We start from the raw sequence: 23459 nt of genomic DNA, 5'->3' as shown, positions 1-23459 counted from the left end.
TGGAATGCTTTGCCTTGTGTCATCTATTGTCAATTCAAAACATGGTAGAGCTAATTGATGGATCTGCTGGGCTACAGCTATAAACAGAATGGAACTGTATTACAAATTAAATTTATATGGGATTATTCATCCTGAATGTGACAAACTGGACAGAAAACAGAATCAAAAGTCAAGTTTGAGATATTTAAGAAAACCTTTATTTGTGACTTTTTAACAAAACACATTACCAGGTTGATGAAGTCATTAGAACCACTATTATCACCTTAACAATAAGCAGGTGTACAAAAGAAGTTTATGAACAGATCTGCACTGTCACTAGCATGTGCCACCCACTGTCACACCCAGTGACTGACAAATATTCACTATACACGAGCAGAGAATACATCAACTTTTATTTATTTTTTTACATTTTATCTATTTTGGATTTTTTTGGTCCTCTTTTTCAACCTTTTTTTGTTTTCATTAGGTAAGGAATAGTTATGGAGGGTGTGCACATGAGTTCACAACAGTGTTTGTTTGATCATTTCAAAAGTTCAAGGGTCAATTTTCTTACCAATGTAAACCATATGCCAAAAAAAAAATTCATAGCATATCACAGTAGCATCATGAATATACAGACGATCCAGTGCTATTTTTACAGGATAAAAAAAAAAAAAAAGTTATACTTTTGGGTTTTGCCACAAATTTGAGTACCGCATTTTCCGGACTATAAGGCGCACAGGACTATAAGGCGCACCTTCAATGAATAGCCCATTTTAAAACTTTGTCCTTATATAAGGCGCACCGGACTTATAAGGCACACCGTTAATGCATCATGTCAGATTTTTAATCCAAATCAAATCATTCTCCATTTTATCTTTTTTATTTCAACTTCAGTCGCAACAAATTACTTTATAATCACAAAATAATGATCCATAGTCTTTTTTGATTCATGATTCATAGTCTTCAGCGGGCCACTTATGATTGATTTCATGACACAATGCTTCGGGCCAGTTTAAATTTAGGAATTTGGTCCATATATAAGGCGGACCGGACTTTAAGGCGCACTGTCGGCTTTTGAATAAATGTTAGGTTTTTTAGGTGCGCCTTATAGTCCGGAAAATACGGTACTGTTTGTATTGTGTTGTGTGTGCATGGATTTGTATTCAGGTTTATGTTATCCAATACACATTTCCCAGTGAAAAAAAGGTATAATATATATCGTTTTCTTTTTTGTATATTTGTTTTTGCTTTTAACATGCAAACACTTGGTGATCTGACAGCACAGAAGTACACCTGACGGATGGACGGACGGGGGCAAGGAAAGGTGAGCATGGTTGGTTTTGAGCATGATAACAGTGCCCACAGCTGTGACTGGAAATAGGATGGTTCCAGAAACATAACACTGACAGACATGAGACACGTCCACTTGCATTGCCTTCAGCTCAAACTACACATCTCCTCCCATGCTAGATTCCTTAAGTAAGGGCAAAATAAAGTTAATCTTTTTTTATACATTTGTTTATACACTAGCGAAACAGCTCATAAAAAAACAACGACTTATTTGCAGTAATTGAGCAAATGTAAAAAACGACGGTCACCATGTTCAAATTCTTGTTGGTGCGAATGGTAAACTGCCTTCCAATTTCAAACCTTTCTGATGTTCTCGTAACATTGATGGATGGCTCAGACACAAGTATTCAACACAACTTCCTCTGATGACATAATAAGGGAACAATGCCAATGTTTGACATTAGGTAGCACAGTGTCCTCTGTTTATGAATATGGATCATGACACAACCAGTCCAACAGTCCATTTTTACGGGTGGTATTCCCGACTACGTCGATTCGGGTGGAGGACGAGGAGGGAGGAAAAAAGCAGCGGGCAAGCACATCCTACAAGCGCTGAAGCAGTCGAAGCGGTGGTGATGAGCTTGAAGAACATCTACTTAACATTCAAAGACAGAAGAAGAGGGATCAGGCTTGAACAAGCAACCGTCCTGCCTCAGAGCCTCGGAACACACTCTCATCATTAAGAATGCCATCAAACCTCAAGAATAGCGTGCATGTTCTATATGTTTGCACTTTGGATATGCAGCACTGAGAAGAAAGTACAGTTGATGTTGGGGAGTCTGTGTTTACAATAGTGTGTGTTTCAGATTGAATATGATGGTGCACAACTGGATTATGTCCCTTTAGAGTTGTGCTGTTTGGATCAGCTGCACATAAGTTACACTGCGTCACAAGAGTACAAGAGGCAACAACAAAATAGTCAAGCTAGCAATAAAGATGGTGCAAATCATACCAAGTCTCATAATAGCACTCACCAAAATTAAAGGACGTGATTTCAATTTATATTAAATTGTGTTCTTAAAAGATTTGAGGTCATTTAGAATGTTCCCAAACCATTTCTTGTACATTTTTTCAGTATTTGCTCAGATAAAGTTCTCATTCGGTGTTATTCGAGATAGGATGAACATCCTGGTTCATATTTATTATTGCATCAACCTATGTTTAGTTTGCCCCAAATAATCAGTCCTTTTGGCTGATAGGCTGAACGTTAATTTAATAGAATGAATTAAGAATATCTAATTACCATTATATATTGATGTTGGCCTATTTTACAAAATGGTCATGTGAATTTATAGAGGCTATCTTAGGAAAAAAAAAATAATACAAAAATCGATAATATGGCCCAATCAATATGGTTTTCTTATTTTTAGATCACATTGTCATGCTAAAACAGGCTAAAATGTCTAGTTAGGCCCAAGTGTTGTAAACGTTAAACAAATTGTGACATTGACCTGGGAACAAACTTCATATAGTTGGTACAAGCCAGTGTAGGTTCTGAACGTTGGCAATGTGCTATCGTATCCTGACAGATTGTTGTATTTTGAGTTGATATTTTTGTGCCACCTTACTGTCTGCATAGCAGTTATTTCTTTTTCATGTTTTCATTCTTTTTTTTGAAATAGAAAAGACCACATTTGCTGAATATCTACGATATCTACTTAATACTGACGAAAAAAGTCCTATTTTTCAGTTTGGCTTTCACTTATCTATAGATGCAACAGTATGCAGGGTTCATTTGTTCAAGCATCCTTTCCTGACAATAGTTGGATACAAATCGCTTTTTTTTTTATGGCATTTTGATTTTCATTATACAAACTTGGGAGTGAATGCAATTTTCAAGCTACTATACCAATCCCCCAAAAGGCCATCTGAATATACATTTGAATAGAATGAACTACTATTGGTCAAAGTTGAAGGCCAAATGAGCCATAGAAGAGAGGAGGTGCATTTGTCGAGCAGGTTTGCTTTGTGCCGAGAGCTGAGCTGCACCGAATAAGCGATTGGTATCTACAATGTAAGTAGAGTATGTACTGTGATGCATATGTTGCAGAGACTCCTTCATTCATATCAATTTGGCTTTTTGGCCCTGTAATCAGAATGGCATCTTAATAGCTTCGATTCAGCCCTCTTTAATCATCCCCTCCATCATCCTTCCCTTTCTCCTTCTTTTCTTTCTTATCCTTCTTCTTTTTCTTCTTCTTCTTGGCTTCCTCCTTCTTTCCAAAGCTTATGAAGTCCCCTTTATCGTCAACAGGGCCGGGGTCATGGCGGATAGAAATGATGGCCGGGGATCCGGGGATGATGAAGGCTTCGGGAGGGATCTCGCCAGGTTTCAGGCCCTGTGGTGGGCAGTAGCTTTGTCCGGCTCCGTATCGGAAGTGCCAGCTGTTGCTGTTGACACCGGCTCCTACTGGAGGGGAGAGCTCTCCGCCACCTTCACCATCTAAAAAAAATACAACACGTCAAATTAGCTCGACTTCTAATATTATAAGCATTGAGTTTACAAAAAAAGATTCGCTTTAAAATCCTTTGAACGGTTTGTGGGTATCCAGAGTGTCTGTGATTGCAATGGTGAGGTGAAAAGGTCACAAAAGCAAAAATGAAAAAGGAAAGGGAATGCTAGATGAGATCCACTGAGATGTAGACCGCGAGGAGCAAAGCAGTAAGGAAGATGGGGGCGGGGGGCAGCATTGCAGCAGACACGGTGCTCTCAGGCCCACACCAGTTCTCTCTCTCTCTGCTCTGACCTACTTTCCAACAGCATTTTATTTAGATCAAACAAGCCTTTGCCAAAAGATTCTTTTTGATTTTTCTTTGTAGGCTATTTATGATATTACTGGAATGCTGAGATGGTTTCAACTACTCTCCCTTCTGGGAAGGACGACTGTTACACAGCCGTCCGTCCATATTTTTAACGAGTTCATCAAGTCAATTACATGCATGCACTTGTAGCAGAGGGCAACAGTCGGCAACTTGGCATTGTTGACCCGTCAAAACATTGTTACAAAAAGCAATCTTGACAATAGTGGACACCAATTTGTACCAGCATAACTCACTATTCACATAAAAAATATTTTGCTGATATTTTTGATGGAATAGAAAGTGGCAATTTCAGCTTGAGTACAATATGAGGATAACAAATCAACTCTGAAAATCTAAATGATGAATATTAAAGAGAAAAACAAATCCAGTCTGAATTTGGATTTATTTTCCACAATGTGCCAACAAGAAGAGCAAGTAAGTTAATTACTCCGTGTAAATGAGCTTCTTAATGATACAGCAGTGTCAGATTAGACGATTTTATCTCACCATGTAAATCCCGTAATACTGTTCTGTTTTTGAGGATTATGACATTTGACGGAATGCATTCAACCCGGCAGTTAATCTACAGAACAGGCACTAGCATTGAAAACATTGGAGGTCTTTTTCAGACGCTATTTAATAGCCAAAATATAGAAATTTGCTCTCTCTTCCACCAAAAGTAAAATGCAAGAAATATCCATGTCTATTTTACTTTGTGAGACTTAAGGGACAATTGCAACCACACAACACTGTCATTCTTCTGTTCCTTCAGCTCTATCAGCAATTTCCCTCTGCTGCAGCAATTTATATTCTTACGCTTGACCAACTGAGGCAAAATGTCAAGTGGCTGAGTTTAATCAAGTGAATGTTGTCTTGAGACGTCCCTGTGGTGGCTGTAGCAAATCCTGTCCGAATCCAGGCACAGGTATAAATAAGAGATATTGCCGTGTGTGTGCTTAGCCTGCAAAAACCACGTGTTTGGAATTCTGCCGCTGTACATGCTTGCCTATACATCACACAAAATATGGATCAGAAAGGAATTAAGGAGAAGCTGCAGTCCTTGAGGTGGTTGCCATGACACCTGATGTTGATTGAAGCTTTGCATTATAACCTATATTTGAAATAGACTCTTAGTTTCCTCCCCAATCTATTTTGCATTTTTGTCATTCTGTTTTGAAGATGTATTTTGTGTATTTCTTCCTCTGTATTTTCTTTCCTTCTACCTCACCGCTCCATTCTCCTCCTTTTGGTCTCTAATTCTTCCATTCAGAGGTACGGCTGGTTGCCATGGGAACAGCCTTCACCCACTCCCTGCTGATGGAGGGTGCGGCTGCTGCAGCAATCTCTTGGTTAGACAGTGTTGCCAGGCAACAAGTCACATGGTGTTCCCTAGCAACAACACTACTGCAGGAACTTGCCAATCCTCTTAACCTTTCTCGTTCTCCATCCCACCAGCACCCCACAACCACCCCCTCCCCCCCGCACCCCTCCTTTGTACCTCTCCTTAGCTCTTCCGCTCCTAAATTAGTTTCAATACTAAGGGGTCTGTTTTTTTTTTTTTTTCCACTGCAGTCTCATATTACTGATAATAGCTTTTGTCATCGCCTTCATGGCATTAGACAAATGTCTCCTCTTCTGGGCCACTGGGCCAGTTACATAAACACCGTTTTGAGGTGGCTGCAATTAATATTCATCAAATCATGTTGGACAAATACATCATGATAACAATTCACCGCAGAGTTTTCAAAAGAAAAAAACAAAAAACGTTGCCTTTTAATGCATATTAAAAATGATCAACCTGCAAGCCGGTGCATGAATATGCCTCTGCACTGAACCACCATGAACAGAATTGTCTCCTCATGCAACAATGCACTCCTGATATGCAAACTGTGCAAGCTGGTATTTCAGAAAATTATATGACCAACAGAAGCAGATTGAACAAATAAACATTTCTCATCCGTAAACCAATACAGAATATGGCAAAAATTGCCTCTTTAACATATAAATACACCCTTGGTGAGCTACAGCGAGGCATATTTTACCACTGACTGGCCAAGTGAGTGACTGCGATGAAATGTCTCACTTTGGAGTGTGTACCCATGCTCTAATTCCCAATATTAGACAGAAAATCAATGTGTAATAGGCCGGAGGAAGGAGTGAAACAGATCACAGTGTACCGAACCCCCCCTTAAATTCCCCCCCCCCCCCCCCCCCCACACTCTCTTTTAAGCCAGCAAAAGCTGTTTCTCAGCCATTAGCACTGAGCCAATGTGTGTAAATAAATGAAGCACAGGTCATGTTTGAGGTCAGCACTATTTACATTGCCCGTGATGCCACAGATGTTCAACTTTACCACCCACACAGTGCAAAGCATTGTCTATTTGGGGGGGGGAAAAAAATTGAATGCCCAGTAATTTGTGTGGTTAGCGTTTTAAGATAAAGACTGAGTCTAAATAATGACATTGATTCTGTTAAGTCAACCATTAACTGGGAGGAATTCATTTGAGCAACTAATGCGGCAACACATAAAATATGCAGATCAGCTGAAGACAAAATATGTTTTCAATTTCAAGTCAGCTGCAGTCATGTGAAGGTAAATTGGTTTCCATGCAAATGTAACTTTATTAAAATTATTTCCTGTGGTTACTTTGCAAAACTTGACTTTTTATTGCTTTTCCATCTAAACGCTCTCCTCACCTGCAGCACTGGACACAGTGGGCCAGTTCTGGACCAGCATGCCCTGGGCTCCCTGCATCACAGAGGCCTCTTCCATGTGAACCGAACTGAAAAACACAACACTTGAAGTGAGAGGCTTTATCGGAAAAAGGGCCCTCTGCAATGCAGTATATCCAGAAACTCTTAAGTGCAACACTAATGTTAGGACGATGGATGGACGTGGCATGAATACAAAATGTTCACAAAGGAATGTTGTGCTTTTACTTGCTAAAATGCTGATTACTTTATTGGGGTATGGCACAAAAGAAAAAAAAAGAAAAAAACTGGTGTATTTTCTTTCCTCCCCTGAGTGACTATTCCAGAAATGTGGGTCAGTGAATTTGGTGCTACATACGAAATGTGTAAAGAGTAGAAAATTACAGTATGCCTGTGTCAGGGTTAAGTGTTAATGAGAGCATCTCCTCTGTCCATGAACATTACAGGCTATGACATTCTCAAGACGGCGGCGGCAAATTGCAGTGATGGTTTCTGTTAATCCACATCATGTTATAGTCACTGGTGACATGATGCACATTAGGATACTTCATCACCATAGAAATTAACACTAATTTCTAATTAAAGCAAACTTGGATGGAGCAGAAGAGTGAGCAAAAGAGCAGTCAGCATCGTTGCCATGAAATTATGACAATTCAAGACAAAGGAGATGCATGTGGAGGAAAAAACTCATTAGTGTGAGGTTCCAGATGTCCTCGTATCGCATTAGAGCAGCATTTGATTGCATATATTTTTTTGGATCTATTTGTAACCTGATTAGAACAAAATTCAAAGACCAGACGTGGATGGAGATTGCTTGAATTGTATTCAAAATGATTTGGTTCGTTGTTAATGAGATTCATGCTTTCATGAAAATCCCTTCATTACTCAGACAAAGATGGGAAATATTCTGTTCTAAATTCAAACCTTAAATAAACTCAAAACAACAGTCTCAGATACATGTTGAAAATATTTCCGAATAATTAAATTCAGATGTTTTGATGATGCTGCACCCTATATTCAATGTTTTCATCTATTGTATTTAATTAAACTAATTTTGGGATTTGTTGCAGTACTAAAGCAAAAAGTCTAACTGCAGTCCAAAATGTCCTATGTTGTCTATGTTAACATTTTCACACCTCCAGGAAAAAAAAAGTGTATAAATAAACACAGTGCGTGCAGGGTTAGTTATATGTGCAGACACTGATGTGTGTGTACATCAGCTAATCTGAGAAAGGTCATAACTCATTTGTCCTTCATGCTTCCTGCTTAAAGACTGCAACTGGGGGATGTGATGCTCAGAATGTAAATGGCCTGCCTATATAGTGTTACACTGCAGAGAAGATTCACTGCATTCACTGATGAGAGATGCCTTGAAGGAGTTTAGGGGTTAAAAAAGATGCTGAGGGTCAACTCTTTCATCCTGACAGTGGCAGGTTCTGGTTTGCAGTGTTTTCAGGCTTTGGAGGACTGCTTCTTATATAAGGTGACTACAAAACAGTTACTTACCTCTGCACCCCGGCCCTCAAAGATGCAGAATATCGCCAGTCAGCATTCGGGGCTTTTGGCTGAGCGTGCAAGAGGTGAGTGGAAAAGCGGATGAGAGGGAGATAGAGAGAGATAACACCAAAGAGAGTTTAGTTCAATCTCATACAGTGCAGAGCCAGGCCAGGCTAGAGCCTCATCAATTTATAATGACACACATTCTTGTTCTGGATGTGATCGGAGCACACACACAGACATCCATATTGATATCCACAACAGGACAGACGCTAACGCACGTGCTTGTACTAATTAAGGTTAGTGATCGATTTTTGGCGTTTTTGTTATTCCCTCCAAACTGCAGTAAATGAAAGAGTCCTGCTCTTTCAGCTATGTGAGTCTGTAATGTTCCCCAGCAGACTTGTGGTAAATTATCGGCCGGAAAACTAATAAGCAAGAGCCATCATTGCCCCAGTAACCACACCCATTGCTTCTGGTCTACTTTTGCAGGGTATTATGGGATACAAGTATGTCCACACTGTAAAGGTTGTCTACAATTCTATTTTTTGTAAAGAACATGTTCCAATATAACTTCATAGTTTTTACTAAATTTTGCAAGATGATCATGTCAATATAAAAGCTACATACATTTTTAGACAACTAGGTCCTTAAGTTCCATGAAGAATAGTTTAATGCGCTTTACTTTAATGAGCGTCTTTATTCATGGTCTATTAATTTTGTTTGGCCTTTCAGAATAATTTTCAACTCGACTAGTTTACACATTCATGACTGAGTGTCTCAACTAAATTTGTCTTTGGTCAACTCTTCATCCAAAATTTGAACCAAAATTTAATAGCTTCTAATTGTAAAACATGGTTAGTTAATGTAGACCCACTTGGTGAACTGTCTCAAAGACTATATGAGTTGTAAATGTTCATAATGAAACTGAAAATGCTATTGTATATTTTCAATGAGAACAGAATCATCCTTTTTACATCCTTAGTGCAAATTAGCCCAACCACAAGTCTCGATCTTAATTTTGCTTGACAACTAGTCTTGTAGTAACTTTTACTGAGTCCATCAAAGTGCACCAATCCAACTGTAAAATCTTAGTTTCATTCAGACACAGACATGCACGCTTAGCTCAAGCCCACTTGGTCAGATATCGAGAGCAAAGAGGTAATGACATGACCCGCTCTGAGAGCGAATGTGATGACAACCTCAAATGGAGACACAAATCTCTGAATCATCAGAAATCACACAGGGATGTGGCAAATCATCAGGACTGACGTTAATGTAGTGTGAGTGCTGAGCTGGGCTAGGCTGAGTGTATGCACGGTATCACAGGCGAACTGAACCAAAGCGAACGAAGCCCAGCACTCATTCAGTTGTTGGCTTCCACGCCGGAGGGGAGCAAATGGGCAAAGTAATAGTACCCACTGAAAATGAGACAACGACAGCTTAACCGGTAATAAACGGTTCCATCTGCAATAGGACTAAAGTTGAGAATGTATTTGAGTTTATAGTATAGACACGACATACCTCTGGGCAAATTTGAAGTGAGGCATCCGGCATGCTCAGCCTGCGTACAAATCCGCTTCCGCTTGTGAAGAAGCGATCGGCACCGCTGCCCCAGGTGCCACTGATGGGCCTTCCTGTGTTGTAGAACATGAAGGTGTCACTGCCAGAGGTGGCAGTCAAGCAGGTCTTGTAGCAGTAAGTCTTTGTTAGCGAGCCATTCCCGCGCACTTCAATGTAGTGAGGCTCAACTTTAAGGTCTCTCCGGAGTACCACATTGTTATTCGGTTGCCCTGCGGCTCCCCCGGCAGCCCCACCTCCGCCGGCACTCACGCTACCGTTCCCGCCGTCAGGAGGGGGTTTCTGTGACCCACAGCAAGGAGAGCAGGAGCCAGGTTGGGTGCAATAGGCATGGCAGCGGACAATCGCTAGTACCACCACGGTGACCAGGAAAACAAAGGTGGTGGCACTCAGAGCGACAATCAAGTAGAGAGTTACGTTTGAGAGAAGCAGTGGGCTGTGTGGTCTGATGATCCTCTTGGGGTCTGGGACAATCTTGGGGGGCACTTCCATGACTGCCACATTGATGGTGGCGGTGGAGGAGAGGGCAGGCTGCCCATGGTCTTTCACCAAAACTGTCAGAGCAAATGAGGTGGAGTTGTCTTCCAGGATCCTGCGAGTGGTCCTGATCTCTCCCGTGTGTTCGTGCACCTTGAACAAGTCCAGGTCCGTTGCTGTATCCAGCATGTACACCAGCCAGGCGTTTGGCCCGGCGTCGGCGTCGTATGCCACCACTTTGGTCACTAAGGCGCCGGGATCTGCGTTCTTTTGAACTGTCTCCAAGGAGCGCGTGCCATTACCCGGAGGGTTGACGATGAGTGGTGCATGGTCATTCTGATCCATGATGTAGATGTAGACGGTGGCCACACGACTAAGCGGGGGAATGCCCCCATCTTGGGCTTTGACCTGGAAGTGAAACTCTCTGAGCGACTCATAGTCGAAGGCTCGCAGGGCATAAGCCTCCCCGGTATCGGCCTTGACGGAGACATAAGACGTAACAGGGATGCCGTGGTTATTGTCATTGAGCACCGTGTAGGTGATGCGTGCGTTTTCCTTGATGTCAGCGTCTTGAGCTTTCACAGTGCACAACGAGGCCCCGGGGGCGTTGTTCTCAGTCACATAGACAGTATATGACGTCTGCTCAAATCGCGGTGGGTTGTCGTTGACGTCAGCCACGTCGACCTGGATGGTTTTCTGAGAGGAAAGGGGGGGATTTCCTCCGTCGGTGGCACTCAGAGTGACATTGTAGGCATCGGTGGTCTCGCGGTCCAAGAAGGCTGAGGTAACCAGGGTGTAGTAGTTTCGGAAGGATTTGATCTTGAACGGAAGGCCTGCTGGGATCTCTAAAGACACCTGCTTGTTGGCGCCGGAGTCCCGATCGGTGACGCTAATGAGGGCCACGACTGTGTCGGCGCGGGCGTCCTCCCTCACCGGGCTGGACAGGGATGACAGCACAATCTGAGGGACATTGTCATTCACGTCCACCACTTCTACCACCACCTTACAGTGTGCCGCCACTGCTCCAGGGCCTTTGTCCATAGCTTGGATGTACATCTCATAGGAGTTGGTCTCTTCATAGTCAACATTGCTGGTTACTCTTATTTCTCCTGTATTAGTATCCATACTAAACATCTGCCTCACTCTCTCAGGGGTGTAGCTGCTGAAAGAGTAATACACCTCTCCGTTAGTGCCCTCGTCCAAATCAGTCGCATTCAATTTGATAACCAGGGTGTTTTTGGGCGAATTCTCCAACAGTTTCACCTTGTACACAGAGTTGTCAAACATGGGAACGTTGTCGTTTGAGTCCAGAACTCGGACGTTAATGATCGCCGTGCCTGTTTTCTCAGGTGTCCCACCATCAACAGCACTTAAAATTAACTGGTGGTAAGGCGTTTGTTCCCGATCAAGGGGCTTTTTCAGCACGAGCTCGACGTGCTTTGTATTTAAGGAGGGTTTGTTAGATACCAGCGCAAAATGGTCGTTTGTGCTCAGCTGATATATACGGACTGAATTGGACCCAATGTCCGGATCCTGGGCATTTTCAATTGGGTAACGAGAGCCCGGTAATGCAGATTCTGTGATCTCAACTTGATACTCATCCCGGGGGAACTGTGGTGCATTATCATTGACATCCACTATCTCCACCACAATATGGTGCACCTCAGTCGGATTTTCCACCAGGACCTCCAGATTGATGAGGCAGCTGCTGGATAAATCACACAGCGCCTCCCTGTCGATCCTTTCATTAACAAGCAATTTGCCGTTTTTAGGGTTGACAATCACGTAGCGCTTGCTGCTGCTGCTGCTGGAGGTTACCTTGATTTTTCGGCTGGGCAGCTTTCGAATATCCAGCCCCAAGTCATGCGCCAGATCACCGACCAGTGCCCCGTTTTCGAGTTCTTCCGTTACAGAATAGCGCAACTGTCCAAACGAAAGGCCACAAAATAAGGAGAATATCACAAAATAATAAAAAGGCACATTGCTCCCTAGCCGGTTGCGTATCCCCGCAACAGCCATTGCAAACTCATAGGATCCGCAGACGGATTAAACGCAGCCTTCCGCCTTTTTAACTTGCAGTACCATGCGTCCCAGCACCTCATTAAGGTGGGCTAAATGGACTCCGGCTGAATGAAACAGAAGTCGCTCATCCATTGTTGGACCCGGCGGTGGCAAATCCTCCCCAGCTCACCCATATTTCCTTTGTCCGTGATGCGCTTTTTTTTCCCCGTCTCCAATGCGCGCTGCTGACGGGTGTGTTTCCTCGCCACTGGAGCTGTGAGATCTGTCAAACGAGCCATGATGTCCCCTCGTACCCTTTCAAAATAAAACTGCCACAGCTGGGGAGTGTATTTGTGGGAGACTCGGGTATTGTTCAAGGAAACCTACTAAATTTAGTGTTACAATGGGGACTTACGTTGGTTTCTGTAACATCGGCCTGTATTTCTAAGATCATTTGCAATGCGAGATACCCTTCTTTGGTTTTGTTTTGGAAACCAAAACCGGCAAATAGTGCAGTGAATATAGACGACTTCACCCCCTCCCCCCTCTCCCCCCCCACCGATCTCTCTCCACCCAAAGAGCCAATGCGATGTCGGTTCTGGGAGTGCTTTCCTCGTACACGGCCAATTATTAAAGCTGCTATAAAATACATGCACGTCGTTATTTTGCAGTGATATTATTGACAATTAAAATATGCTAATAGTTCAAATAAAATCCACCGTATGTCTCACACGAGGAATGATCGTGCAAGGTGAGCAAAATGTATAAATGCAATGAATGCATTTGATCAACAGCCACGATGGGGTGTTGTCCGTCCGTGGAAGCTTAATTAACATGACGGATGAATCGTGTAAAGCGCAAACACATGTTCAGAGACCGGCTTCCATTGTCTGCATTGGAGTCGCAAGGATGTTTAATTTGCCGGTAGCGATTCTGTGGTGCAGCCTACCGCATGACGATCATTTGGGCAAGGCGCAGCAGGGAGAAAACATTGCACTGACAATCACAACCTTCCCTCCGCATGGATCACTGTCAGTGGTAGACCCCAGACTGTCAGGTCACATCATCACATTGGAAACGCCCGTGGTGGACCCCAGAAAGCAGAAGTATCGTGTTCCCTCCGGTCCATTTGCCAGTGAGAAACATGATATGGGGTTTTACATATATAGAGACTGGCTGTTCATTTTGTCAATTAGGCAACATTAGCCAACATACATGTTGAAGGGATACTGCATCACAAATAGGTAACCCAGCTGTTCAATGTGTTATCAATTGATGTCGCGTCTTATATTTGCATATTAGGGAAGATGTAAGAAAAAACAAAAACAAAAAAAACAAGGTTCCAATATATAGTCCACTAGAGTGCTTATCTTGCCAGAACGTGGTTCTCCATCTTGCCTACAGGTGTGAACCGGGTTGTCGATCTGTGTTACATCATAACTTGACAGAGTTTTCGTCCGGTGCTCTGCTGCAAAATGATTACGTAAGGTTAGATGGGCAGCTATTTGAAGTCAAAGTGATGTATGCTCAGATTAATATACACTAACTAACCACAACACTGGGTCCAGTGGCACACAATTAGACCAATTAGGAAAACTGAAAGTCTTCATTTCATGTCAGCACAAGCGCAACAGCACTAATTTAGTAGGATATATTGACGATTTTGCTTAAATGTTGTTATCCATTGTGCACTCTCACGTTGCAAATTGCAATAATAAACAATGTTTACCTATGGCCAGCAAGTGTTTAATAGAATCAGTTGTACCCCCCGTTTAAAGGAAGTAGCAGTGAAAATCTCATTCAGCACCATGGACAGTTCCTTAGCGCTATGAGCAAGCAAAAAACACAGTGTTCCTTCCTGTACACCTAATTAGATTAATTAAAATGAATTACACAGTCACAGTGGGTAATAAATGAAGTTATCACCTTCATTTCATGATGTCCTCTATCTGTGACTGTTGAATGTTTCTATTTTTGACAGCAGACCACGAATAACCATCATACAAGCGGACTACTGCAGATTTTATATTATTTTACCATTATCTTACCCTCAAGTTATTTGGAAGTTATAGTATTTGTGCAATGTTTAAATTGATCACAAGGAGATTGTAAAACAGTAAATTACAGCAAAATCTACACTTAGAGCATCAGCAAGTACATGTCACTCAAAGTAGGACATAGCGTTCCTCTAAAAATGGAAAATTGCTAAAATAGCTCTCTATTCACAAGACTCCCCTGTTCAAAGGTGTGTTGCTAAGCCTTCCTTCCTGCTTATAGAAATCGTTTTGGGATCTGTTGCATAAAATCAGGACATTTTGTTTCCATGACAACCGCAGTTTGCTGCATGCTGCAGTGCCAGTTGTGATCACTGTCCTAAATTTGATGTACCATACTGAACTCTCAACATGTTATTTTAAAAATGCTGCATTAGAAGCAATGGATCACTGTAGCTTGGCCAGTAAATTTATAGCTGATTTACTCAAGTCATTCGGGTATTACTTTTTGCTTCCACAAAAGTATAACTACTTATATGGAAAGTCCAAGTATAGTGTGTACGACATGTTGCCTGAATTTTAGTTCTGATGTGTCTATTTGAGAGAACCAAAAGACATAATGGCTAACATCATAATGTAGTGCTGACCCCTTGGCAAGGGCAGACACACATAAATAATCTGCCATAGGCATCACTCAAGATGGAGACCAGGCAGCACTGCACTTAGCGCTATCCTAGCACTCCATCAGAGTGTCCACGAGATCAAAACACTTCAGTGCATTGTTCCTCTGGGTATATGAGGCATCTTCCTAGACTTTTAAATAATCAAATAATTACACAATAGAAATTCTCAGCACTGTTTTCCACATCAAACAAGCCTTAATAATGTATCATAAAAGCAACATGACAAAAGTTGCATTTCACATGACATTTACTTTGTTTTCCCATCTCGCTCTGTGTGTTTTTAAATGGGACTGACAATGTGTTCATATATTTCTGCAGCTTTGCTGTCACCGACTTATCTCTTCAAACACGCCAAGCCGGGCTGAACTGAACTCAATTGCTCTTCACTGTCCCTTTCCATTGATGGTGGAAAGCGAGGTAATAAGACTCATGACCTCATTTTGTGTGGATTTTAGCTATCCTCCTTGCTGAATGGAATATCTCGCACAATTGGGTTAAATAGCCAAATCCTGATTTGCACATTATTGAAAATACTAGAAACATTGTGTTTATTTCTTATGCTAGATAAGGGTAAAAAAACAAGTCAGTTTAAGTTCCAGTCACTATTTTCAAACAGCTGCCTTCATAATCATATATAACCTTTATCTATCATTGTTAAATATTTGACGTGTTTAATAATAGCAAGTGTTTGCATTAAATATGAAAGTGCCAGACTCTGCTGACACAAGAGGATGAATCACGCACATCCTGATCCTTTACACTCTCAGCGTTTAAAAGCACAGACAGATGGCGCCGGAGAGCATGTTTCTGCCCAAATGCCAGCCCGTGCAAAGTCTTGAATGGACTGTTGCCATCTACAGCCTTAAGCAGGGAGTTTGTCTCGAGATACTCTGGACCGTAACACATTTTATAGCAATTTAACATGCAATGTGTTAAGGGTAGCGGATTCAACTCTGCAGACAATTGTTATTACCGTGTCCACTGAAGAAACAACTCCATGCTCACTTTTAAGGGTTAGAAAGAGAAAATATAAAATTGGCAAATAACATAATCTGTTTGAAATCCGTTAAACCGCTTGTGTTCAAATCTGAGAAGCTACATCTTTTAATAACCTAATCCACAGGGGGGAAAAAAATAGTGAAACCGATACTGAAGCCAAGCGGCTTCGGTAAGTCTCTGTGCGTAACTGATCCGTTTGTCAGTACTACATCAGTTTTGTTTCACCTTATTGATTTAATATTGCATTGATAAAGTGCTGATTTAGATTTGAGAAGGCACGTTGTCATGCAAATTCTTCAAAATAAGAGTACAACAGAGTTTTCTTGATTCCCCAAATCCTCCCCATCTAACATAATGACAGTAAATCCCTTCAACAACATAGTACAAACTGAACATGATACTTGCTCGTGTTTGATCAGTATGTGGTCCACTTGCAGGGTTATTTGAGGACTTGCTACCAAGCTGGCATGCAAGACAAAGTCACTCTCCTGGCTCCTCACAGCTGGGTTGCTAAGTCAGTCCAGCTCTGGATCATAAAAAGAGCGTAGATTGCATGCAAAGTACTGCTGAGGGCTGTAACATTTTATTCACCACATGTGCATCGTATTCTAGTTTGCAGACGTAAATTCATGTATGGTAATAAAGGATTAAACAATGTAACTATACAGCTCTTTAGGGTTTAATACATCCTGACAAAGCATTTATTTGTGCTGCTGTATGATGAAGTGGAAGCACAACTCCCTTTTTTGGTTTCGAAGAATGAGCGCGGGGTTTGACGGAGAAACTGGGTCAGTGTGTGCGTGTGTTTGTGTGTGTGCGTGTGTGTTCAGTGAGAGCACGAATGTCTTTGACACCCGACAAATCACTTTTGATAACTTCACATTTTTCTTCCTTCTCATCCATCAGAGGCGCAACAAAGAAGCTGATTTAAAAAAAAAAGTTTATTCCAATTGTCATGATCAAGCAGAACATTAAAGCCAAATAAGCAACATCAAAACCAGACAATTAACTGGACTTGAAAAGAAAGCAAGGCCATTCTCTCCCAGTTGCTCTTTGATCCATTAAGTGGAATGGAAGTTGAATCAATTTGATATAAGTCTCAAGTGTACTATACAATCTGACTGGTGAAGCAAAAGCGGCGCCAAAATTCACAAATGAGAACTGACGACAACACCAAGAGAGAACAAGCACCCCTGTGCCATTAGATCACAGTGAACTTACAGAAGATATCAAAAAAGTCAACTTTATAAAAAACACAGGTATAAAGTGTTTCCATTTACAGTTAATGCATCTAGCTGGAAAACAAAAGACTGACTATCTATCAATGTCGACACTCTATGAGCAATACATTGTGGTATGAACTCTAATTTTGCTAAGCAAATTCCCGCAATCATTTTAGTCAGATCAATGGATTTGATAACAATATGTCTTTGGCTAATGATAACATTTGATTTATATTTGTCGTTTGAGGTTCACAGCATATTTTCAATGTGCTTATGATGTACAGCGGCACCAGTTCAAACTGGCATTGTCAAAAGTTTGGTAAGATCCCGGTGATTTACAATACTGCTCGTAATTTTTTCATTCGTCGCACGCCCTGTATTTTTTCCACAATGCAGAAGGCACACGATAAGCTTATCAGATGTGCATTTACACACTTTAGGAAGTGAGTGGTTTCAAAATTAATTGCACATAAAATACCTGTAGGTAATATTAGCAAAAATAAGAACATGATTCCAGACACATTATAATTTTTTTTCAAATATGTTTTGTGCATATTTTAAAATCTTGCAATACTTAACTCACAACTCTTTTGTTCAGCATTAAGTGCATATATTTAATTGAGTAGGCTACTTGAGATATGAAATTTGAACCAGATTCGCTTCCTCTAACGCTAATAGCACCCAAATAAGATCAGTCACTTGTTTCTGAGAAATGAAAGTCACGTGCCTAGATGGAGGTCAAATGAAGGTCAAATGAAGGACAGCATTGTCTAATCTCATTTAAAAACTACAGAATAGCAAAACATCAAATCCACTAAGCTACACATATGCAACACAAAATGCCCTTAGAAAAAAGCCCACTGAAGCAGCATTAAAAGTTAAGACGCAAACAATCAATAAAATGAAAAATAATAAAACTCACATGGACTTCGGTTCAACCATGATTTCAATATTCTACTTTACATAAATTGAGAGCTTTATTATTAAAATTGAAATATTAATATACATTTTCTGCTTGTTTTTTTTTGTAGCTTATATTTTTATTGCCAGTTTTTTGTCACCTTATAATATTGATAGAAAAATGATGAACGGCCATTTTTTGTTAAGTATGGGTCAGTATGATTGAATGTAAAATCCACATTCGCATCTTTGTTCGTTATGTCATTCCTCAAATGTAACATCAAATTTGAGGGCAATCTTAACTGATCTTGTGCTCCCTCAAACCACATCCCAAGTATTTCTAAAATGAAAAAAGATACGAATAAATAGTACTAATACATGGCCAGTCAGACTATTTAAAAAAATTCTCCACTTGATACTCAAAGCTTTCAAAATGTTAGACCGCAGACACAAACCCCCAACAGAATCTTTTCCCCATCTTTCATTTTTACATTTTTTACTACAATATGACAGAAAGTCAAATTACCAGGTGACGGCGGGAGTGTCATTTAAATAACACCTCCTCATATAAAACAGTCAAAATGTCATTAAAAAATAACGGAAACCACGCAGCATTTAAATGACTGAATAAGATTACCCGATACATTTCACTATGCAAATCGGAAGAATCATGTTCACCCTGACTCTTATTGATTAGGCGTGTTTTGCACACGGCACTTCTGTTTCCGTCCCGAAAGAGACAACAGCAACAGAACCCGTTAAGTTGCATCGAAAAGGAAATGGCATGAGGCTAACTCAGCTATGTTTGGAATATTGTTATCAATTTTTCGTCCAAATAAGACATATTTTAGAATCATGCAGATTCATGCTGAAAATAGAAGTTCTGGGATAATGAGGTTGAATGCATTGAGGATGATTACTTCTCTCACAAGATTAATAAAGTAGACTGTATCTATCTGACTAGCTAGCTCATGACAACGTTTGGAGGATTTAAGGATAGAAGCGTTGGCTTGGAGGGACTCAAGGAAACTGTTTTACATCTGTGTATGAGTCAATGACTGCCAGGAAGAGATGATTAGATCACGGCAGTTCTCTTCTGGTTGCCTGCTGAAAGACAGAACACAGAATTAGTCCTGACATGAACATGCTGAAGATTACAGAAAAGTCCTCACTCATGCAACAGTGGATTGTGACTGGTTACTAGCTGCCACCATCATTGAAAAGTCATTGTGGCAAAAGTAAAATCATTGGCAACTTATACAATTTTCATTTAGAGTATAGCTATTGATGTATAATATCATCAAGAAGTGTGGACAAAGCATGCATGAGCAGGCATCATAATGTGATTTTTGGCCATTACACAAGCTTGGCCAGATTTAAGGACGGCCAGATGTGCACAACACGACCCTGACCGGCAGCCAATTTCTTTCTAATCTGTGCTCGCAGTAAGCTGATGGCTTTCCTTACTGGAGAACCTGGCCAATTTGAATGGAGCATTTAAATTGGCACAGTGTCCCGCCCGTGTAGACAAACACGAGCCGCGGTTCATCTGGCAAAATGTCAATCATAGGATTTGAAAGATGAAAGAATTGAAATGAATGTGTCAGTCAAATGATGCAGGTGTCTTTTACAAATAGTGCTTCTACGGCATATATACGTAGCAACCAGCATACCTCCAGTTGTAGAATGGACTTCTTTTCATTTTGAGTACTTAAGAACAAAAGAAAGAGACAAGTTGTACAATGAGTATGAGGGTCAAACAGAATACAAAACATGAATCATGTCACCAGTTTTTACGAAGACAAAAATATAATTCGAACAAATCCACAAGGTTGATAAAGGTGTTGCCGTAGCGACAGTATGACTTTGAAACTGATTCTTTCAAGTCAGGTGTGGTGACCTTAAAAGTAGTGTGCATAAATTGTGAACGGCCAGACACCCTGCATCAAACAGCTCATTTAGCACATCTTTTCCTTGACGAGAAGCGCTCCGTGTCTGTGCTCTTTCAAGTATCCCCGCGCTTCCACCACCCACTACTGTGATATGCATCTGGGATAAATGACCTACATACTACATTAGACATTGAGCAGTGGAACATTGTGCGTGCAGGCGTGGGGGCGGTGTATTTGTTTGACCTAATTATTCAATGTGATTGCTTGTTGCCTCTTTCAGTTGAGTTGACGTCAATAACTTGACAAGTTATTTGAGGGCAAAATGTTGCACATTATACGTACCTCCAGTGTGGATGCTCTGGACTCTGTGGTCTCACTTGGCCCTATGCTCCTGGGTATGCTGGACACAAAGTAACCAGCTCCTTTGGGAATTATGGGCTGTCTCACAACCACTTTGCCTTTCCTGGTCTCGGCGAGGAACAGGCTGTACCAGTAGGCGTCACTGGAGATCAAGGTGGAGTCGGCAATGGTGGAGCTCCGCTGGCTGATTACACTATTCCTGCTGATCACACTGTTCCGATTAGCCGGGGGTATCTTGATGGGCTTTGGCTTTGGTTTTTGACACTTGAGTACGATAATAACCAAGATGGTAATGAGCAGCATGAAGGAGACAGCCCCTAAGCCGATGACTAAATATAAGTTGAGGTCAGTGAAGACGTCATACTCCAGCGGCAACTCTGTTGTCTCTGAAAAAGCCATGGAGTGTTCCACGGTGGATATTTTGATAGTGACTGTGGTGGAGAGAGCGGGGTCGCCGTTGTCTTTTGCGACAATGACTAGACGTTGTTGCCGGGGGTCTCTGTAGCTGAACATTCTGGTTGTCCGGATCTCGCCGTTGTATTGATCCAGACTGAAGAGGCTTGTGTCACTGATTTGCAAGAGCTGATATGTGACCCTACCGTTTTGTTCAGAGTCTGCGTCAATGGCGATCACTTTGGCCACTAAATGTCCCTTATCCGTAGATCTCGGTATCACCTGCTCTACCACGGAGCCCTGCGCCCGCCACGGTGACACTATGACGGGGGTGTTGTCGTTTTGGTCCAGAATGATGATATGGACGGTAACATTGCTGCTCAGCGGGGGGACCCCCGAGTCTCTTGCCTCAATGTGGAAAAGATACTCCCTCTCTCGCTCAAAATCAAAGGTCTTCAGGGCATAAAGGTCACCGTTTTCTGGATTGATGGAGAACAGCATTGACATGGATGTGTTCACTATCTCCTTCTCCATAATGAAATAGACCAAGTACTGGTTCTCATTCAGATCAGGGTCAAGCGCACTCAGAGATGTCAGCAATGCTCCCGGCAGATTATTTTCCATAACGTGAATCGTGTAAAATGACTGAGGAAATGTGGGCGCATTGTCATTGATATCATGAATCTCTAAAGTGAAGGTCTCGCTTTCAGTTAGCGGCGGCGTGCCTTTGTCCGTCACCTTCAGCGTGATTTCATATTTGCTCTGTAGCTCTCTGTCAAGGGGCTTTGAAACCAAGAGCTCAAAGTAACCCTCTGAGGATTGATTGAGGATGAAGGGTAAGATTTCCTGCTGACTTAAAGTCAGCTCCACTTCTCCGTTGACTCCGGAGTCCCTGTCGCTGACGCTGACCACGGCAATCAGCGTCCCCACGGCGGTATTTTCGGCCACAGCACTTTTTAGAGACTTGATGGTCAGCTCGGGGTAGTTGTCATTCAAATCGGTGATGGACACCATCACTTTGCAGTGTCCTAACAGCGGGGTTGACCCTTCATCTTGAGCTTGAATGTGCATCTCAAAATTCTGATTCTCCTCAAAATCAACAGCCCCCTTCACCTTGATCTCACCTGTATGTCGGTCCAGCGAGAAGAGCTCCTGCGTCTTCTCGGATGTGTAGAGAGTATAAGAATATAACAACCGTGCGTTTGTGCCTTCATCCAAATCTGTTGCATTTAAGGTCATGACCACAGTTCCTGCGCCGGAATTCTCTGGAACGTTGACTTCAAATACCGGCTGAATGAACAGGGGGGCGTTGTCATTGATATCGAGGACATTGATAATAATGCTGGCTGTGCCGGATCGAGGAGGAACCCCGCCATCCATAGCGGTTAAAATCAGATTATGCACCGTGTCCGTCTCTCGGTCCAAATTGCCATTAAGAACCAAATCGACATATTTGGAGCCATCGCTGCCAGTTTGAATGTCAATGTTAAAGTATTTGCTCTCACTTAGGTAGTAAGTCTTGATTGAATTAGCACCAACATCTGCATCTACAGCATTTGTTAACGAGAATCTCTCACCAGGAGGGGTTGCCTCGGAAACATCCAAATAAATGGTCTTCCTCCGGAACACGGGCGCGTTGTCATTAATGTCCATGATCTCCAGTTCAATGTTAAAAATACGAATCGGGTTTTCTAGTATGACATCCATTTTCAGAAAGCATGAGGCAGTTTTAGTCATGCAGATGCTCTCCCGGTCGATCTTTTCACGGATGATGAGCTCTCCGGTGTCTTTGTTGATGTCAAGGTAATTTCTGCTGTGAATGACGTCCAGCTTTGCTTTCCGTTCCACCATGCTTCGGACATCTAGACCCAAATCTGTGGCAAGGTTGGCAACAAAGGAGCCCGCTTCCATCTCCTCCGGAATAGAGTAGCGGGTGATGGAAAGCACAGAGCTCCATAACGCACTGAATGCAAAAGCAGCCATCAGCAGCTGTGTCCGTGAATGCGCCATGGGAGAAGCCATTACTCTGCCTTTCATGAATAGCAATTGAGCAAATTTGTCCCGATGTTCAGGCTGTCGTGATGCGAGGAAGCGCCGGCGTCATTCTTGCCTCCATGCGTGGGGGATGCAGCAAGCGGTCCATGCAGCAGCAGGGGCGTGTGCAGCGTTTGTGTAGGCTGGCCTCGGGTGGCCCAGCTCACAAAAAGGAAGTGGGTGGGGGCGAGGGAGGCACAAAATACCACCCAAAAATGCATCAATATTCACTCCTATCACAAAATATATTTAGTGTGTGTGTGTAATTGGGTGACGTCAACACACGCAAAATAGAATTAGTCATTTAATAAATTAAGAGTTATTTGACTGTCTTCAGTGCAGAATTGTATTTTATTTTTAGAGCAACAATGAAACACATATGTCCGACTGCAAGCACTAATGAGCGCTGCGCTCACTGAGAACCATATAACCTCCCACTTAAAACCACTAATCAAGATAAAGCACACAGTATATTAAATTGAGTTTTCTTTTGAGGTAACCATGGCAACCATTAGTTCTTTGTCATTGCGTGTGCCTGCATGAGCGCTAAAGCTCAACAGCGGGGATGATTTTGATGAG

General features: G+C 41.9%; 2 protein-coding genes across 4 annotated transcripts; both read right to left on the bottom strand.

Annotated features, from left to right (window-relative positions):
* Positions 1-174: 174 nt before the first annotated feature.
* LOC148385976 (protocadherin alpha-C2-like) lies at positions 175-12675 on the bottom strand. Its single transcript, XM_088399094.1, has 4 exons — positions 9868-12675; positions 8353-8411; positions 6832-6917; positions 175-3775 (listed from the first exon to the last, which is right to left on the bottom strand). The coding sequence occupies exons 1-4, from the start codon at positions 12418-12420 to the stop codon at positions 3462-3464; spliced, it is 3012 nt and encodes a 1003-aa protein (XP_088255220.1). The 5' UTR covers positions 12421-12675; the 3' UTR covers positions 175-3461.
* Positions 12676-17001: 4326 nt separating this feature from the next.
* On the bottom strand, positions 17002-23018 carry LOC148385975 (protocadherin alpha-C2-like). Of its 3 annotated transcripts, none has more exons than XM_088399434.1 (3): positions 20436-23018; positions 19875-19911; positions 17002-19308 (listed from the first exon to the last, which is right to left on the bottom strand). In XM_088399434.1, exons 1-2 carry the CDS (start codon positions 22881-22883, stop codon positions 19900-19902), a joined length of 2460 nt encoding a protein of 819 aa, XP_088255560.1. In that variant the 5' UTR covers positions 22884-23018; the 3' UTR covers positions 17002-19308; positions 19875-19899. The 3 variants fall into 3 exon arrangements, with proteins under 3 accessions (XP_088255560.1, XP_088255561.1, XP_088255559.1); XM_088399435.1 differs by having other exon boundaries at positions 17002-19305; XM_088399433.1 differs by lacking the exon at positions 19875-19911.
* Positions 23019-23459: the final 441 nt, after the last annotated feature.

This window comes from Syngnathus floridae, chromosome 15, assembly GCF_059516105.1.
Source record: "Syngnathus floridae isolate MCC-2025c chromosome 15, RoL_Sflo_1.0, whole genome shotgun sequence".
NCBI classification, from domain to species: Eukaryota; Metazoa; Chordata; class Actinopteri; order Syngnathiformes; family Syngnathidae; genus Syngnathus; species Syngnathus floridae.
This window is presented reverse-complemented; position numbering and strand designations above follow the sequence as displayed.

Coding starts and splice junctions, on each gene's coding strand:
- LOC148385976 (XM_088399094.1), bottom strand. CDS start 12,420: ATGGCTGTTGCGGGGATACGCAACCGGCTAGGGAGCAATGTGCCTTTT. Junction 8,412..9,867: donor CACTTCAAATTTGCCCAGAG/GTATGTCGTGTC, acceptor TTGCACGCTCAG/CCAAAAGCCCCGAATGCTGA. Junction 3,776..6,831: donor CACTGTGTCCAGTGCTGCAG/GTGAGGAGAGCG, acceptor TATTTTTTTTAG/ATGGTGAAGGTGGCGGAGAG.
- LOC148385975 (XM_088399433.1), bottom strand. CDS start 22,883: ATGAAAGGCAGAGTAATGGCTTCTCCCATGGCGCATTCACGGACACAG. Junction 19,309..20,435: donor CCAGAGCATCCACACTGGAG/GTACGTATAATG, acceptor TCTGTCTTTCAG/CAGGCAACCAGAAGAGAACT.